Below are 15,016 nucleotides of genomic sequence, written 5' to 3' on the forward strand. Positions count from 1 at the left end.
ATCAAAATAGAAATCATGAATTCAAAATTTATAATAATGCTATTTAGCAGCATTATAAGAGTAATAATATACACCACACTTTTATCATATTTTTATCACACTTTGCTAATGTGGAATTATTAATCAGTTCTTATTTGTTCTAAGAGTAATTTTATTTAGTATATTTTTGTACATAAATTAGCTATTGAATCAACACTTTATTTGTTTTTATTTTTTGGTTACTACACGTGCTCGTTCAAATGTTATTTTTACTACCACATCATCTAATTGTACGACGGTTTATTACAAGAGCCTGATTGTAATTGCTTTTGTCCATAGAAAAAAAGCCTTATTTTCAAACTTATACAAAAACGTAATTTTAGGCTTTTTTTTTTTTAAAAAAAAAAAAATTCAAATTGGGTCTAAAAAGTATTAATTTTGATTATTATTATTTAAAAAAAAAATCGATATAAGGATTGATTAATAAAGTGGAGATAAAAAGGTGATTATATTTAGAGTTTCCGTGATAGTATGAAATATGTCGAAACTATTTGGTGATTGATTTGCATCTGAATACCCCTTTGTTTCCCCCATAATACAAAAAAAATACACGCCCAACGCCCAACACCACAGCATTCTTACAGCGCGATATTTGATACAAAACCATAACCATAAGCATTAAGATAAAAGAGAGAGAGAGAGAGAGAGAGAGAGAGAGAGAGATAAGGAAAAGACAAGGAGCACACGCAGCAGATACAACCACAGCTAGCGCAACGCCAAGGCCACCGCCATCATCACCATTTTAACATTACCCACATTTACTCACCCCACACGTTCCATTTCTCTCTGTTATCACATGAAAACACTACCAAAGAGAGAGCTCCACCTAATCGGTTTTCATCTCATCTAAAAATCCACTTTCGCCTTCTCATCGGTATGTGTGCGTACGTTTACTGAAGACCAAGAGGAAGATCCGAGCGCGATCGGTCGGGTTTTCTTCAATCGGGCTGCGTGCGTGCGTGTTTTCGGCTCCGATCGTCCTGGTTTTTGCTGTTTCCGGTCATCGATCTGTGAGTGCTTTGTTTTTTTTATTTTATTTTTAAATAGATTTTCTTCATCGTTCATTTTACTGTTGAGCTCGCTTTTAGTGATCGGGTTGTATATTTTTTTTAAATATTGGAATTTTATGCGGCTGAAGGATCGGATTAGAGACCTCAAGTTTGTAATAGAAATGTGATTGCTTTTATTTTTATTTTAAATGTTTCCGTTTTATTCATTTTGATGAATGTCATTGATCAAAATTTATTTTTCCATTCAGTTTGTTGATGTAGTTTTGTTGTGCTTGAATCTTGATCAACTGTCAAAAACATTTTTTTTTTCAATATAGTTTCATAAGTTAATGTGTATATATCAAATTCTTATTAGATTTGTTTTTAGATGCATATAGGTGCATTGGCTTTTTTTATTGGTTGATTGTCAGGAAAATAAGCTTTTGGGGTATATTTACCGAAAATAGATCTTTCTTTGGTATCTATTGCTTTTTCAGTACGCTACTTTTCTTTCTATTGCTCTCTGATCCTCTACAAGACAGCAACTGAGGTAGCCCTTTTTCCTTCTTTTGTTTTTGCCTCTTTTGTTCGTTTTTTTTTTTAATATATATATATATTTTATCTATGCATTCATCATAATCTTTGCAATGCAAAATCTATTAGATATTTATTAAAGAAAAGAATTATGTAATGTGATTTTCTTGCAAAAGAGTGTATTTAAGGTCGTATTTTTGTTGTTTAAATGGCTTTCCTTCTATGGGTTTATCTAACTTAACTAGTGCAATGTGTTATTTTTTTACTGACTTTATTTTTCGGTATTTGGCAGCAGAAGATCTTAAGTGATCTGGGGCTACGCCTTTTTATTTTTTCAACAAATTCTAATTGCTCAATTAAAAAAAAAGATCTGAAAGGGATTTTGCCATTAAGGTGAACTGAGTTGAATGTGATGTGCATGGGGTGAGGATGCCAGAGTTGAGAAGCGGAGCCCGGAGATTAAAGCGGGTTGATGATCTTTACCCTACCCCACAACCAATCGATCAAGGAGAAAATTGGTTACTGCCTGCTCAAAACAGGACCAGAAGGAGAGTTGGTGCTGGAAGAGGACGAGGTGGTGGTAATGCTGCAGCTGTAGCAAAAGGGACTTCACCGGCAATACCAACTAGGCCAACTGCAGCAGGTAGAGGCCGGGGCATTAGATTGATAGATTTAGACCCAGAACCCTGTGAGGTTCTTCCTGAAGCTGTTGCTTTAGGAGTGGCAGCAGAACCCCTTATTAATCAAGTGGAGGTAGTGGCAGATATAGGTGTCGGAATGGAGGGCGGAAGTGCTGAGAAAGTAAATGGGGTTGAGGAGGAAGCAAGCGCAACTCCTGTTCCTGAAAGGGTATGTCCTGTTTACTTATTACTCTTTTTGGCTTCATTAGTATCTTTTGAAATGTCATATCTTGAGCATGTATATGCAGTAATGTGGTTGCTATTTTTAGCAATAGAAATATTATGACTACTTAATTCCTGTTATATTATATTTAGATGACTATTATTGTCAGGATATAATACTTGTCACTCTCCATCGTTTTTACACCACTCATCATACTGACGTGGAATGGGCTGTTTAAAAATAATGAGATGATAAAATAACATTCAAAATCGTTGGGTATGTTTGTTAATGTATTTGTCTTGAGAACAAAAAAACAAAAAAGAGAAAACAAAAACTTTAATAAACATGACCCTTGTGTCACGTCACTCTGCGGCTAACTCGGTTACCTCAGGTAGCATTACCTTTGTTGTGATGGTTTCTGATCAGTGAATCTCTTGTTGTCTGGTTATTCATACCAAAGGAGTCTCACATTGATATGGCCATTATGTTGTTGTGTGCAGGTAAAAGTAGGTAATTCTCCTGTATATAAGATAGAAAAGAAGTTGGGTAAGGGCGGTTTTGGCCAAGTCTATGTTGGCAGAAAGGTAAGTGGTGGCACCGATGCTGACTCGATTGAGGTAAGACCTCGGACTTCAATCTCTCTCTCTCTCTCTCTCTCTCTCCCCCCCCCCCCCATTTTTTTAGGACTCTCAAGAGTGAACCGCAGGAGATGTGATGGCTTAAAGGTTCTTTTCACAGGTCGCATTGAAGTTTGAGCACCGAAATAGTAAGGGTTGCAATTATGGCCCTCCTTACGAGTGGCAAGTGTATAAGTAAGTTGTGTCTCTTTACTCTCTGGATAGGCTTATCAAGGCTATATTTGTTAAGCTTTAAATGTTTTGAATTAATTATCTGATTCTTGCCTATCTTCTCTTTGCCTTCCTGTTTTCATTGGGATATTAAAAAGTACGTTAAATGGATGTTATGGAATTCCTTGGGTTCATTACAAGGGTCGCCAAGGAGAGTTTTACATTCTGGTGAGATTTGATTTGGAGCTCCTTATGGTCAGGATTTCCAAACTTGTGTCTGACGGAGATTACTATATATCAGGTCATGGACATTCTCGGGCCTAGTCTCTGGGATGTTTGGAATTCTCTTGGCCAAACGTAAGATATTGACTCTCTCCCTTACCAATGAATACACTATTCTGTTATTCTATATCTATTATTATTGTTATTTTAAATTCTGCCTTTTTGTTCGGTTTATATCTGCAACAGGATGTCGCCAAATATGGCTGCTTGCATTGCAGTGGAGGCAATATCAATTCTTGAGAAGCTTCACTTGAAGGGGTAGGTCCTGATGCTTTCATTCTTCTTATGTTCCACCCTGTTGTCGTCTCTGTTTGTCAAAGTTGCAACTAATTTCCAATTATAAATTTTCATCCTGTTCATGAACTAGGTTTGTGCATGGAGATGTGAAGCCAGAGAACTTCTTACTTGGTCAGCCTGGAACACCTGAGGAGAAGAAGCTATATCTTATAGATCTTGGTTTGGGTATGTTGTCCTTTTTGAAGTCTTTCATCCCTACTACTGTGTGTTCTTCCCATAGTGTCTATGTTAGGTGCATTCCATAATGCTGTGAGTTCCCCTTTCTTTTTTTTTTTTCCTCCTGCCATGATTTTCAAGTTTTTTAGATTAAAGATCCTCGCCTTATGTTTGATTCACCCCTAGAGAAAAGAAAAGAAGAGAATTTATAGTTTTTTTTCTTTTGAAAAAAAAAAATTGTTTGGTTTGTCAAGGGGGAGAGAAAAGAAAAGGTGAGGGAAACATGTCAACATTTTCCTAATGGACCCTCCAAAAATTTCTGTCCAAATAGGCGAGATTTTGAGAGAGCTAGGTAGAATAGCGATATTTATTAAAAATTCAGTTGCTTTCTTGCTATTACCAAACAAGGGAAAATAATTTCCATAATTTTCTTTTCTCTTCTTTTCTTCACTTTTATCTTCTCTATTAGAATGTCAATCAAGCAAACTGTTAGTATTTATTTCTGGTGCCATTAACACACTTCTATTACAGCATCCAAATGGAAAGATGCATCATCTGGTCAACATGTTGAATATGATCAGAGGCCTGACATATTCAGGTTTGTAGGTTGTATGCTATTCCCTATAATATGCTCAATTCTATACATTCAATGCATATCTCTTTTGGCAGGGGAACAATAAGGTATGCGAGTGTACATGCACATTTAGGTCGGACAGGGAGTCGAAGGGATGATCTCGAATCATTAGCTTACACATTGATATTTCTCATAAAAGGAAGGTTGCCTTGGCAGGGATATCAGGTACCTTTTGTTATGTTGCTTGGACACGTTAATCTTGAGCTTTTGTTTAATCTGATATCTTTCTTTTTTATTATTTTGTTGTTTTGAAATTTACAGGGCGATAACAAGAGTTTTCTTGTTTGTAAGAAAAAGATGGGGATTTCTCCAGAGTTGATGTGCTGCTATTGTCCAGCCCCTTTCAAGCAGTTCCTTGAAGCTGTTACTGAGATGAAATTTGACGAGGAGCCAAATTATTCCAAGCTGATATCGCTTTTCGAAAGCCTGATTGAACCATGCACACAATTAAGACCAATAAGAATTGATGGAGCTCTTAAGGTTACTGTCATCCTCACATGCGCGCGCGTGCACACACATTTTATCTATCTATCTACATATTGCGTGTATATATATGTCTACACACATAGCTACATACATACATTCATATATGTAAGCGTATGTGTGCGTGTGTCTTGAGTTGGATTGCATATTTGGCTTCTTACCTATTTTCTATCGTATTCTGCATAAATAGGTTGGGCAAAAGCGTGGGAGATTGCTTATAAATTTGGAAGAAGATGAGCAACCAAAGAAAAAAGTGCGATTAGGTAGTCCTGCTACCCAGTGGATTTCAGTGTATAATGCACGTCGCCCCATGAAGCAGAGGTAAATTTACATCCCAATTTAATTTGACATGTTCTGGTTTATGACCTACTTGCTGATATTTTAGTGTTTCTCATAAAATATTGTTATATATCTGTCCTGTTTTAAAGTTTTGGACTGAAATTGCTGCATGGTGGTAACATATGTTGGTACTTTTTTTTTTCTTTTCTCCACAGCTTCCACCGTATTTCATTAGTACTGTACATTTTTCTGGTGTGTGTGTGTGTACATACACACTTTATTCTTGGTAATGGTGGATATTATTGCAATAGAGAAAGGTATTGGATGGTAAAGCAATTAATTATATAGCGAAAGGCAAGAGGCCTACTATAAAAAGTTATATAATGGGCCTTCGCTTATGATTTGCTTTTCATAACTAAAGATTCTCAGAGAAAGTTTCTTGGCTATCTAGTTTTTTAATTTTGAAACTAATTACGTAATAAATTTCATACATATTGTATTGTAAGGAAATCCTCCATCTTGTTTCTTGTTTCCCCTTGTTGGATTTTTTTCTTGTCAAATATGTCTGTGTGACCGATATGTGCATCTAAGCATACTTGTTTGGAGCTTGAATGCAATAGGATTGTCAGTTTTGTCTCAGAAAGTAAATATGTTCTATGTTTGAAATTAGCAATGTTTCTCTAAATGGCGGGGTTTTAAATTTCCTGAGGACCAAGTCAAATAATGAGATTTACACAAGCTTTATTACATTGACAATCCCTTATTGGCTCCAAGAAAGAATGAAAGACAGCGTCCCCGAGAAATAGATTGAAGACCTCGGGTGCTTGGCTTTAGTAGCTGAGAGTAGTCTTGGAAAGAACATGTTGAAATTTCCTATCTTATTGGATGCACTGGCTGGTCCAGGGATTCTTTTTCATGGCACTAAAAATTTGTCGGATTGCAGATATCACTACAATGTAGCAGATACAAGGCTGCGTCAGCACATAGACAAGGGTAATGAAGATGGATTACATATCAGCTGTGTGGCCTCCGCAACAAATCTCTGGGCCCTTATAATGGATGCTGGAACGGGTTTCACTTCCCAGGTGTACGAGTTGTCGCCAGTATTCCTGCATAAGGTTGTTATTTAGGAAGCGTTGGTTGCTATCATCTTTTGGAGTGTGTATATGTGTAGATTAATTGACTGTATTACTATGTTTGGATTCTCATCAGGACTGGATTATGGAACAATGGGAAAAGAATTTCTATATCAGTTCAATTGCTGGTGCAACTAATGGGAGTTCCTTGGTTGTTATGTCCAAAGGTTAGTAACTACCTACGCTATCTAGAATTATATATCACGTGTATGGATATAGCTGAAATTAAATATGTGTTTGTATGTGTGTGTGTGTATTTGTAAGCAATCTTCCTCCCTATTTTTCATTTCTTGTCTATTTCAATTTGATGCTACACATTCACTTAGTGCCTTCAATATAGACTATATCACTAGTCAATGGTGCAGTCAGTGTCTTTGTTGCCTTGGCCAAGTTTTTTCAAGCAGTTTGTCGCGTATTGTTTTCAGTTGGTGCTATGTCTGGAATTTTCATTTCTTGTCTTGTCCTGTATTGTCTTGTGCACTATATCTTTAAGCAGCATTCTCATTTTGGTATGGTTATTTTATCTTGTTTCTTGATAGGCCTAAAGTGTTATATCTTTAGCGTGCTTAGTCTTATTACCATCTTATAGAATGCCTCCTTGTCAAAATTCGTGTTTAAGTGGGTGTCCATTAGACAAGCCACACTCCAAAAGATTCTTTATTCATTTCATGTAATTTTTATGTCAACAACTGTTCAGTTGAATAGTTGATATTCATTAAAAAAAAATAAAAACTGTTCAGTTGATACCTCTTTGAAGAAATTTTGAAGTAGGGTTTTTGCTCCATAGTAGCTAGTAAGTACGGCTAGTCTGGCTTCACTCAGCTGGGGGCTCTCAGGCATGCCCGCAGGTGGTTTACTAGGACTCGGGTCCGCCACAGCTCTGTTATGTATAACCAGCTAATTTGATTTGTTTATCAATGATAACAAGAAATATTGAAATTATCTATTTTTGAGGGGCTTGCATCTCAAACTCTTTTTGATTGGTAAATTTGAACTTGAGACCTTACCCAATGTCATCTCAACTTACCACCTGAGGCAACACCCTACAACACTTGAAATCCTTAATCTTGTTGTCACTGAAATAAATGCTGCATCTTTGAATTTATGAAATAGTTTTCATGTTTACTACTTATCACAAACTTTCAAATTTCAATTATGATGTTTATCTGTACTTCTAGATTATGCAAGTTTGGATTCAACCCAGGATTTGCTGGGGCCTGTCATTGCCAATCCTTGCCTTAGAAGTTAAAATTGACTAGGATCTTGTCCCAAAATTGATTAACAAAACTCATCCCTTGTTCGATGTATTACTTTTCTCCTTCAATGGCCAATTTCCTAGGCATGCCGTTAATTGTCTCATGTGTTTCCTATATTTTGCAGGAACTACTTACACTCAGCAATCTTACAAAGTTAGTGAATCTTTTCCTTTCAAGTGGATAAATAAGAAGTGGAAAGAAGGTTTCCATGTTACATCCATGACAACTGCTGCCTGCCGCTGGGGTGTTGTAATGTCCAGGAATGCTGGATTTTCTGATCAGGTAAGACTTCCTGTCAAGTCAAGTTTTCAAGCCTTGATGAATGTATGAACATCATTTTTTTTTAATGCTTCTTTTGGTTTTCGCTGATTCATGTCTTCCTCTTGTTCCTTAATGATTTATTGGTGCAAGGTTGTGGAGCTTGATTTTTTGTATCCAAGTGAAGGAATTCATCGGCGATGGGAAAGTGGTTATAGGATAACATCTATGGCTGCTACTGCTGATCAAGCAGCCTTTATACTGAGCATACCAAAGCGTAAATTGATGGATGAAACTCAAGAAACTCTGCGTACCTCTGCCTTCCCAAGCACCCATGTAAAGGTAGGTGCATGCCCCTTTTTGCTTTGCCACCTCTCATAAAAGTAGTTCAATGGGTTGGGCCCTGATCTTGACTTCGCTATCCAATCCTTTTATGCAGGAGAAATGGTCCAAAAATCTCTACATTGCTTCAATATGTTACGGACGGACTGTTTGCTAATTGGTGGAGTGTATCTTTTGCTACATGGCTCCAAAGAAGACGCGAGTCAATTTTGAAGGCTGAGAGGGTTTCTAAGGCTTGATTTGGAGATAGGTGGGTTAGCTTTCTCATACAGGTGAAAGAAAATCGAGGCTTCCCTTATATGAATGTAAAGATGAAAAGGTCAAAGAAAAGAATCGAGTTGGAAAGCAATGTACCCTTAACCAACCCGATCTAATGGGAGTAAACACCATGTTAAAAACATACATACAGTGGTAGTAACCGGCCAAATTGCAGCCAAAGTTGTGCTTTATAATATTCAATGTGTTTTAAATTATTTTCAATGGAAAACAAAAATCCTGTAAGTTGATTGCAGTGTTGTTGCATCAGAGCGGCCTGAGATTTCTGTGTAGTCATACACGCACGGATGTGAAATTTGAACGGATTTTTTTTTGGGTAATTACATATAAATGCAAAACTCGGTGCTCAAGACTAATTAAGAGTTCATTTGGCTTTGCAATTTGACAGAAGTGAATCATTTTCAAAAAAATTATGGTTTGAAAATGTAGAAAATTCTGTGTTTTTAAATCGTAAGCAAGAGAATTCATTTAAAAATGCACGGTATAAATTGAGAAACAACCCCATGCCTGGCAACAAAGAACCAGTTTGCACTATCAACAGGAGAGATTAAAATGGCCTTGTAGATGGTTTTGTGCAAATTTAAACCATCAAATGACCCAAGTCTTGCCAAGCTCTAGTGGTAGGAGGAAAGTTGCATTTGAGAAGCATAATTAGATACGGAATTGTACTCGGTTAATTCTCCATTCTGAGTGGTTGCTGCCTTTACCATTTGGGACTGGCCCTGACTCCTGAGACATACATGCATATAAGAAAAAGGCTCCATTTTGAGTGTCTCATTTCTGTAGTCTCTTCTTTAGTTATTTTGTGTGTTTTAACTCCTTTACTTCAACTAATATCAATTAGGATCAGATCCTCTGAAACAAAATAGAATCTCGACCTTAAAATTGAGAGGATCCCTGTCCATTTAATTGATAAACACGGTATTAATCGGCAAATTTTCACGCTGATAACTTAGCCAAATGAAAGCATTTTCGCCTTGTTTTTTTTTAATTGTTTTTTGTTTTTGTTTCTTGTAGACCTATCCTTGATAGGAAAAGGACCCCTTTGTAATTGTATTCCTTTATTTTCGGTTTGTTTCCTTTGTTTTGTTTTCTCTTGTTTGTTTCCCCGTATTTTAGTCTTCTTTATTTAAAAATAAGGGATAAATACCCATTGGTACCTGAGTTTTACGTGTTTTTAAATTTAGTACCTCAGTTTTGTTTAGTATCATAGGTGGTACCTGAATTAAGGGTAAAAACCCATTTGGTACCTCTGTTAGATTTTCCGTCCAAATTTTAACGCCTCGCCACGTGTCAACCGCTGAGGTTGACACGTGGCACTACATAAAAAAAAATTAAAAATTAAAAATTAAAATATTTAGAAAATGATTAAAAATAATAAAATTTTAAAAAAAAAATTAAAAAAAGAAAAAAGAAGAGGGGTGGCTGAGCCACCCCCTTGGCCACCATGGGGGTGGCCGGCCACCCCATTTTGGCCAAGGAGGTGGCCCAGCCCTATGGGGTGGTTCGGCCACCCCACAGTTGAAAAAAAAAAAAATAAATAAATTTTTTTGAAGGGTTTTGGCCCTAGGGGGTGGTTCGGCCACCCTCTAGGGCCACGGGGGTGGTTCGGCCACCCCCAGACTGGCCGGACTGGGGGTGGCCGAACCACCCCCGTGGCCCTAGGGGGTGGTTCGGCCACCCCCAAGGGCCAACCCTCAATTTTTTTTGAAGGGTTTTGGCCCTAGGGGGTGGCCGAACCACCCCCTAGGGCCACGGCGGTGGTTCGGCCACCCCCAAGGGCAAACCCTCAATTTTTTTTTGAAGGGTTTTGGCCCTAGGGGGTGGTTCGGCCACCCCCTAGGGCCAAAACCCTTCAATTTTTTTTTTTTTTTTTTTTTTTTTTTTTTTTTTTCAACTGTGGGGTGGCCGAACCACCCCATAGGGGGTGGTTCGGCCACCCCAGACCGGTCAGACCGGCCAAGGGGGTGGCTGGGCCACATCCTTGGCCAAAATGGGGGTGGCCGGCCACCCCCATGGTGGCCGGCCACCCCCATGGTGGCCAAGGGGGGTGGCTCAGCCACCCCTCTTCTTTTTTCTTTTTTTAATTTTCTTTTTTAAAATTTTATTATTTTTAATCATTTTCTAAAGATTTTAATTTTTAATTTTTAATTTTTTTTTTATATAGTGCCACGTGTCAACCTCAACGGTTGACACGTGGCGAGGCGTTAAAATTTGGACGAAAAATCTAACAGAGGTACCAAATGGGTTTTTACCCTTAATTCAGGTACCACCTATGATACTAAACAAAACTGAGGTACTAAATTTAAAAACACGTAAAACTCAGGTACCAATGGGGTATTTATCCCTAAAAATAAAATAAAAACCCGCATTGTGAACCCGACCTAGTGACCAACTCCGACTCACACAGCTGGACCAGTCAGTCATTTAACATAAGTCGGGGAGGGTAGTTGAGTCATTTCAAGCACGAATCAGGCAATACAAAACATCAAAACCCTAAACCCTGAGGCACCCGTAACGTGAGCAGTCGCTTCTTCTGCTTTCTTCAAATCTCAGCTCAATCTGTGAACAATGCGACCTCCGAGAGGTGGCGGTCGCGGTGGCGGTTTTAGGGGCGGCCGAGACGGCGGTTTTAGGGGTGGCCGAGATGGCGGACGGGGTGGATTCAGAGGCAGAGGCGGTCGCGGTGGTGGGTTTCGCGACGAAGGCCCACCGGAAGAAGTCGTAGGTCTGTTCTTTTTACTGCTTGGTTGCTGAGAAAGCACAGGAAAATATTTGGTTGAGGAACTAAAACTCATGGGTTTTGTGTTTCTTTCTTTTTTAATACCTCTTTTCTGCTACACTTTTTTCAGAAAAGAAAATGAAGAACTGATTTGTTTGTTTATTAGAATCGGCCTGTTTTTCTTTTGTGGTGTGAAGCTTAGGAAAATAACTTTGTGTTTGGCTTCTGAGGAATTATAGGAAAATGAAGGAAAATTTAGACTGTATTTTTTACTTTTAGTGTTAATTTTTTTTTTTGGATGAATTAAGAAACTTTATAGAACAAGCTCACCATTACACATAGTCTCTCCTGTAAAAACTGGATTCACATTCCCTACCCAGGAACCAACTTAAGAAACGACAACAAACAGCAAACAACTACTGCTAGAATAAAAAAAAACCAGAGCTCAAAACATAGGAAGCAAACAAGAAGAAAACTACACGCACAAGGGTCAACACAGAACCAAACATTACCAAAGAGTATGAAGGTTCCAACGGTAAATAAGAGAACTATCCTTAGCCTCAATCTCAACCGTATTTCTAGCCAAAATCCTGGACGGCACCTCCCATCTTATCTGGCCAACAATGGCTTCCTCTGTTCTGGGAGAATTTCCATGAAGCAGGGCATTTCTTTGCCTCCAAAGATGATAGATGCAAGCACCTAGGCAAAGCTTTGCTAGGCAGACTTTAAGACTCTTACCCTTCAGCTTAGCAACACTCCAAACCACAACTAAATCCCAGTCAAAAGGAGGAGCAGAAAAGCCACAATCATGCATGATAGTATACCAGATCCTTCTGCTAAATTTGATGAACTTAACTCGAAAGCAGGCTCATTTGGCCTGGGAGCCGTCTTTGCTTTGCATGTTTGATTGGTTTTCTTGCTTTTAGAAGCGTAAATCAATGCAGAGAAGGCTATACATTATAGTTATATTATTTAGGTGCTCAACTCCCTCTTTGCTTGGCTTGCTCCCCATTGCGCTTTCTCAAAAGATTGAATTTACTTATCAAAACAAATTTAGGTGCTCAATAGTACTATGAATTTTATATTTTTAAGATTGGGATTTATGCTTGTCTCCTGTACTTTTTTTTTTTTTGTCTCATTCATGTCAAGTTTGCTAATCATGTTATGGTAATATATTTTGGGTGTCTGCAGAGGTTTCGGCGTTCCTTCATGCATGTGAGGGTGATGCAGTCACAAGGCTCACGAATGAGAAGATACCCTTCTTCAATGCCCCAATATATCTGCAGAACAAGACCCAGATCGGGAAAGTTGACGAGATCTTTGGCCCCATCAATGAATCTGTGAGTTCTATTGTGTGCCTTTGTGTTGTATGTTGCTTGTACTTCGTGCCTTTTGTTTTAGATTTTGAAGTGTGACATGATTTTCCTGTTCGATATGCAGTTATTTTCAGTAAAAATGATGGACGGCATTGTTGCAACATCATATTCACTGGGAGATAAATTCTACATTGACCCAGCAAAGCTTTTACCCCTTTCAAGATTTCTCTCACAGCCAAAGTATGTTTTATCCTTGCCCATATTTTGATGAAAATCACTCATCTCGTTTGAGTGAGGGGATTTATATGGTGTTTTGCATAGAAATATTCTACTTTTTTTCTTGGAGTTATGAATTAAATCTAATATAGGAATTTCCACAAGCTGATTGGCCAATTCAGAAGATAATAGATAGTTTCTGGACTTTTTTCCTCATGAAATATGACATATGCGTGCATGCATGTATATTTTTTTATATAGAGGATATTAATGAGTACAGGTAGATATTTACTTATGTACGACGAAGAACTTGGTAGTCAAAGTAATTTATAAGCAAAAGGCAAGAGGGCCACTGATGTTCTCTATAATCATTCATCGAAGGTTGCACACTCCTTTTCTCTTCATGTAGCTCAACTTAGCAAATGAAAATTTAGCATTAAATTTGTTGTTATCCTTTTTTGTTGACATTTGAAGCAGCTGTCATTTGTAGGAACATCGTTAACCATTTACACTTGAAAATTTAAGTAAAAAATAATGCAGATCTGTGCTGGGGTTGTTGATCATGTGACAACATGTATTGCTGTCTGATGTATATTGTAGGGTGTTGAAGCTGTACCATGTTGTCCCTTGAACCTGTAGTGTCTTCTTCTCTTAGGGTTATCCAATAGATTTAGATATAATAATAAACAAACTCTCTTGTATGGATTACTAGAACATTAGAGTAGGGTATAACTATAACATAAACTATAATTGGTTTTTAGATCTAACCGTTATTTTAACTTATCAAAAAAAAGATCTAACCGATTTCTTTTATTTGATTACATATTTTCTAAGTGACTGCCTTCTGCACTTTAGGTTTCTTAATTACATACCCTTCGCATTGGGGGTAAAAAGCATTTTTTCTCTGGCTCTTTGTGCTTTAAGTGCGCCTCATAATCATTGAATGTATGACTTGTCTGCTATCCCAAATGCCATTTCACTCATGTACTCCATATCATGGCTGTTGAAGAATTTGATTGTTTGCAGTTGTCAATGACAACATGCGTATTCATTCTTGGTTTTCTGCAGCAAGGGCTAATATATAGTAGGTTGGCAACTTGATTCTTATTGTTATCTTGATTAAGATGTCTATTAGTTGTGTTCATATATGAATTGCTTACCACTCTGAATGCCTGCCCAAATACTGGTTGAAGAGTTATACTAGATGTCATGAATGTATACCAACTCGTGCTTTCGAACACTCTTGGAGATACGAGTTGTGTCATGGTTCATAAGAACTTTTAGTTAACTTTGTGCATGTCCTTCAGTTCTAATTACCATGGTGGATCGTTGATGTAGGGGACAGCCACATGCTGCAGCTAGAGGTGGTCGTGGTGGATTCAGAGGTGGTGGTAGAGGTGGTGGTGGCCGTGGGGGTGGTGGCTTTCGTGGAAGGGGTGGACCAAGGGGTGGCAGAGGTGGCCCTCCAAGAGGTGGTGGCCGAGGCGGTGGCTTCAGGGGCAGAGGAAGATTTTAGAACATGTAATATTAGTAATGTGCTTCTCTTTGTGTTGGGAACTCGAGATTTAAAATTTGAGTGCTGATTCTGACATTGGCTTTTGGATGTTATGAGTATTTGTAATCTTTCTCTAAGTGCAATCATATAGAACTTATTTAGTTGCAGAATATTATAATTGTGGTTTGGTTAGGATTCCTCTAGAACATGATCCATAATCACTGGCCCACGATTGCCATCTACGCATAGAGTCCATTATTGGGCAGAACATCTTCGCGGTGTGTCATGACATTAAACCCTATGCTTTATCCGTGCTCCTTAGTAATTATAATATGCATTCTCTTTTAATAGGTATTCATTTAGTGATGAACGTGTTCGTTTTGAGTGCATATTAAGGTATGTCCTAGAAAATTTATAAGGATTTACTGTTTAGAGTGAGTTTGGAAGCCGATGGAGGCTAGGGTTGGCTTTGTAAGAAAGGAGGAAGTGAAGGAACTTGGGCTTAATTTGAGGATTAGAACATCCATATACATGGTGAACAAATTATGAGTTCCTAATTTTTCTTTCAACCCTATATTGTGGCCTTCGTGGCACACTACTATTTTCTTTTTAGGCACACATGAATGCATAAATTTCGATTGAGCTTAAAGTGGCGTTCGGTTTGCGAAATCTAAT

General features: G+C 38.0%; 2 protein-coding genes across 5 annotated transcripts; both read left to right on the plus strand.

Moving 5' to 3' along the window:
- The first annotated feature begins 651 nt into the window (after window positions 1-651).
- LOC133872554 (casein kinase 1-like protein HD16) lies at window positions 652-8,827 on the plus strand. 4 transcript variants are annotated; one of them, XM_062310114.1, is made up of 18 exons: window positions 652-1,049; window positions 1,526-1,578; window positions 1,858-2,411; window positions 2,906-3,022; window positions 3,144-3,217; window positions 3,352-3,421; window positions 3,495-3,550; window positions 3,662-3,733; window positions 3,843-3,937; window positions 4,460-4,526; window positions 4,598-4,727; window positions 4,824-5,042; window positions 5,236-5,366; window positions 6,268-6,442; window positions 6,537-6,627; window positions 7,841-7,998; window positions 8,128-8,316; window positions 8,414-8,827. In XM_062310114.1, the coding sequence occupies exons 3-18, from the start codon at window positions 1,992-1,994 to the stop codon at window positions 8,471-8,473; spliced, it is 2,124 nt and encodes a 707-aa protein (XP_062166098.1). In that variant the 5' UTR covers window positions 652-1,049; window positions 1,526-1,578; window positions 1,858-1,991; the 3' UTR covers window positions 8,474-8,827. The 4 variants fall into 4 exon arrangements, with proteins under 4 accessions (XP_062166098.1, XP_062166096.1, XP_062166097.1 ...); XM_062310112.1 differs by lacking the exon at window positions 1,526-1,578 and having other exon boundaries at window positions 1,855-2,411; XM_062310113.1 differs by lacking the exon at window positions 1,526-1,578.
- A 2,263-nt stretch (window positions 8,828-11,090) lies between these two features.
- On the plus strand, window positions 11,091-14,511 carry LOC133873541 (putative H/ACA ribonucleoprotein complex subunit 1-like protein 1). Its single transcript, XM_062311257.1, has 4 exons — window positions 11,091-11,320; window positions 12,506-12,654; window positions 12,755-12,870; window positions 14,185-14,511. Exons 1-4 carry the CDS (start codon window positions 11,164-11,166, stop codon window positions 14,360-14,362), a joined length of 600 nt encoding a protein of 199 aa, XP_062167241.1. The 5' UTR covers window positions 11,091-11,163; the 3' UTR covers window positions 14,363-14,511.
- The last annotated feature ends 505 nt before the right edge of the window (window positions 14,512-15,016 follow it).

The sequence above is a fragment of the Alnus glutinosa genome, chromosome 7 (genome assembly GCF_958979055.1).
Source record: "Alnus glutinosa chromosome 7, dhAlnGlut1.1, whole genome shotgun sequence".
In the NCBI taxonomy this organism is placed as follows: domain Eukaryota; kingdom Viridiplantae; phylum Streptophyta; class Magnoliopsida; order Fagales; family Betulaceae; genus Alnus; species Alnus glutinosa.

Bases quoted from the DNA above. Each gene is read 5' to 3' on its own strand.
- LOC133872554 (XM_062310114.1), top strand. From the start codon at position 1,992: ATGCCAGAGTTGAGAAGCGGAGCCCGGAGATTAAAGCGGGTTGATGAT. The intron at 3,023-3,143 runs GTAAGACCTCGG...TTCTTTTCACAG, and splicing joins CCGATGCTGACTCGATTGAG to GTCGCATTGAAGTTTGAGCA. The intron at 6,443-6,536 runs GTTGTTATTTAG...GATTCTCATCAG, and splicing joins CGCCAGTATTCCTGCATAAG to GACTGGATTATGGAACAATG.
- LOC133873541 (XM_062311257.1), top strand. From the start codon at position 11,164: ATGCGACCTCCGAGAGGTGGCGGTCGCGGTGGCGGTTTTAGGGGCGGC. The intron at 12,655-12,754 runs GTGAGTTCTATT...TTCGATATGCAG, and splicing joins TTGGCCCCATCAATGAATCT to TTATTTTCAGTAAAAATGAT. The intron at 12,871-14,184 runs GTATGTTTTATC...TCGTTGATGTAG, and splicing joins AGATTTCTCTCACAGCCAAA to GGGACAGCCACATGCTGCAG.